At 34.2% G+C, this 3,174-nt stretch overlaps 1 protein-coding gene across 2 annotated transcripts in view; it reads left to right on the top strand.

Moving 5' to 3' along the window:
* Positions 1 to 3,174, top strand: part of LOC107744892 (decorin-like) — a 19,774-nt gene that overhangs the window by 9,568 nt on the left and 7,032 nt on the right. The window contains exon 3 of one of the 2 annotated variants that reach the window (XM_016558704.1): positions 3,004 to 3,116. The exons of the other annotated variant lie outside the window; for it this stretch is intronic. Within the exon in view, the coding sequence (XP_016414190.1) occupies positions 3,004 to 3,116 (113 nt within the window). The remainder of the gene's footprint in view (positions 1 to 3,003; positions 3,117 to 3,174) is intronic. 2 annotated transcript variants of the gene reach the window in all.

Genomic DNA, 3,174 nt, shown 5'->3' with positions numbered 1-3,174 from the left:
TGGCATATTGTAATGCTGGGTTGTGTTGAGCAAGCGAGCTGTTGGCATTTAGAGAGCACTGAGGGCAGGCATCAAGGGAGCAAACTAGTGAAACGTTGCATGTGCAAAAGAGAAGGTCCGCACACATCCAAAAACGTATTTTAAATGCTAAATTTAAATTTAAATGTTTTAGTTTTGAAGTGTTGTTGTATGCATTTGTCATTTTTATTTAATTTCTTTTATTTTCTTAAATGTATCTATATAGTATTTATAGAGTTTTAGCTTTTAGTTTTAATTACTTTTTCTTATTTGTAAGTCGCTTTGGATAAAAGCGTCTGCTAAATGACTAAAAGTAAAAAGTAAAAAGTAAAGTAAAATTGGACATGATTATGTAATATTTACAGCATTATAAATTTACAGAACATAGTCAAGAAGGGTTAATAAAACATTTCCCAGCATGATTTATTATGTAATGTAGTGTAACTGAGTTGCTGTAGCATGTTGTCTCAGTTAGCATAGCTTTTTCAAACAGGAAATTACTTAGAGGTTTGTGTGATAAACAGAATGTCTTCTTTGGAAAGAAATACTGTTGACCAGGCAAAACAGCAGTTCTCAATAATCCATTTGCAATATTAACACTCAACCCCAGTTAAAATGGACAGGGAAAGAACGAGAATGAAAATGGGATAAGAACAAGGACAAATAAGAGAAGAGTGAATATTTGAGGCTTCCAGCGCTCATCTGCTCTGCAGGTCTTTTGGCATGAAACAGACCTGGAAAAGAATGGAGGTGGGGGGATAGGTGTGCCGACAGGCCTGTTCTCCATCTAACTTCCCCTCTTTCCAGTGAAATATGTGACCCAGTTTATACAGCTCTGCAGCTGCAGGGAAAACCGTCTGGAAATAGTGCCAGAACCCAAGAGCAACTAATGGCAAAAATGAATTTGTTTGTCTAGGAAAGTTTGATTAAGGGCCTGCTTGTGTTTTTACTTGCTGACAACAGGCTGTAAGTGAGATACTCCTCTTTTAGGTACCAGTTGATATGAGGTTAGTATTTCTTGTATATTACAAGTGGGATAAGTGTAAAATAGTCGGTGTTAGGTAATGGACCACATTGTAGTGTGATTTACATTATAAAATCATTGTGGATTAAACCGCCTCCCATGTTTTTATTCTTCTCACCAATAAAAGTAGGAATGAGTTTAGCATCCATGAGTCTATTAATGATGGCTTTGTGTTTTTCTCCACTCTTGATTTTGATTCAGTTGCTGATTTCAGTGGCTAAATAGTATTTCTAACCACAGAGGACAATTTGTTTTTGAATAGTTTAACATTCTGATTATCTTATTGCCATTTGGGTTAAAATTCTAACATGTTTACTCAAATTGAGTTTTTTATTATGTTATTAGTGCTTTTTTGATCATATATTCCTTAATTGATTGCTGTGATTTTGGCTGAGACATGTAGCCACTAGAAAATGAGACTAAACAGAGCCGAACGAAAGGAACATTTGGGAGATATCTCAACAGCAGTGATACGTCCAACTGTGATCTCTGTGTCCTCTGTCCTGTGGTTATATAATTATCAGGAACATATTCTTAAACTGTTTATACACATGCAGTGATGAGGAAACTCACCACAAAACAAAACCAAACATTGTTTGTGTGAGGTTCTGCCTAAAAAGCTTTTAGAGTTGCTAGAGCAGATATACTGTATTTATGTGTATGTATGTGCATGTGTGTTTACCTATTTTTTCCTATGTTTTTCTTATGTTTGAAGCAAACATTTTGATACACAGTGGCCCTGAAAAGCTTTTGGTCACTTAAAACATATCAAATTAATTTATTCACAAATTAAATTTGTGAAATGTTTCGCTTGGAAAAACATTTCAAACAAAACAAGCTTGTGCTGTTTTTATTCAAAATGTATGCCACTTGGTTTGATATTTTTGTTATATAATGCAAAGACATTCCTAAAAATGGAAGTGTGGCTTAAGTGTCTAAATACGTTTTTGTTTTCACTGCATATTCCATTCATGTAGCTTGGTCTGCAGCACATTAAATGAAAGCAGAGGCATACTGTCGTCCAATGTTGGCAAAATCAAACTCCCCTTGTGTGGAAATCTTATGTCAGCTTTTTCGATTGACAGCATCGTACAGCTTTTATAATCCTTCCAAGAAAAACTGTGAGATATCTGGCATAAGAGTCATCTATGATTAACTCAGTGAACTTTCAGCACTGTTTCGAAATACTAAAACCTACGTGAACCATCATCATAACTTTTCACTGTGTTACATTCTGGAAATGTGGTCCAGCATCCAATTGCACATTCAGACTTTTTTTTAGTCTATGGAGTCGAGGGCTTTGTAAGGAATTGATTCATTATTCATTTTGATGCTGTTTTCAGTATTTTAAGTGTTATTTTGTAGTTGTACTCATTATAAGCCTGACTGCTCAGGCCCTGTAGCTCATGAAGTATAATTTTTATTTTATTTTATTTTATTTTAAATAATTTATTAATTTTGATTATGAGATGAATAAAGAAAGAGGAGTATAAATTAATTAGTTCTTTAGTAATGATTTATTTATAATGAGATATTTACAGTTAAACCTTTTTTTTTGTCCCTTTTTAGCCTAGGTACAGACTTTTTATTTTTATTTATTTATTTAAGAAATTCTTCTTGTTACACATGTAGAATGGTAGCTCATAAAAGTTAATAGAAATATTTCTATAAACGGTTTTGTCTATACAATAATGGCTGGAGCTCATCCAAAACCAAGACCACTCCAGAGTTCACATTCTTTTATATGTTTTTTCAGGAATGTGGCTATTCGATTTAGCACCACAATTTACACTCTTGTAGGATTTTTTTTTTGTCTGTATCTGAGTATGTTCTGTTGGTGTTGGACCAGGATCCATATGTCTACAGTTGATGAGATTTCAAAGTAGATTCTAGCCATAAAAGCCCATATCCCATTTCATTAGTGTCATTTTTCTTACTGCTTGTGGTTTTGTGTCTCTCAGGTTTGAAGAACGTTCCAGAAAAAATTCCACTTGATACCACTCTCCTGGATTTGCAGAACAACAAGATCTCAGAGATCAGAGAAAACGACTTCAAAGGCCTCAAGGGTCTCCAAGTGAGATATTCAATTACTCACTCTTTCCCTTCTGCTCTCTCTTTTTTTAACTGCATTT

This window comes from Sinocyclocheilus rhinocerous, unplaced genomic scaffold, assembly GCF_001515625.1.
Source record: "Sinocyclocheilus rhinocerous isolate Xijiao unplaced genomic scaffold, SAMN03320098_v1.1 scaffold258, whole genome shotgun sequence".
NCBI lineage: Eukaryota > Metazoa > Chordata > Actinopteri > Cypriniformes > Cyprinidae > Sinocyclocheilus > Sinocyclocheilus rhinocerous.
This window is presented reverse-complemented; position numbering and strand designations above follow the sequence as displayed.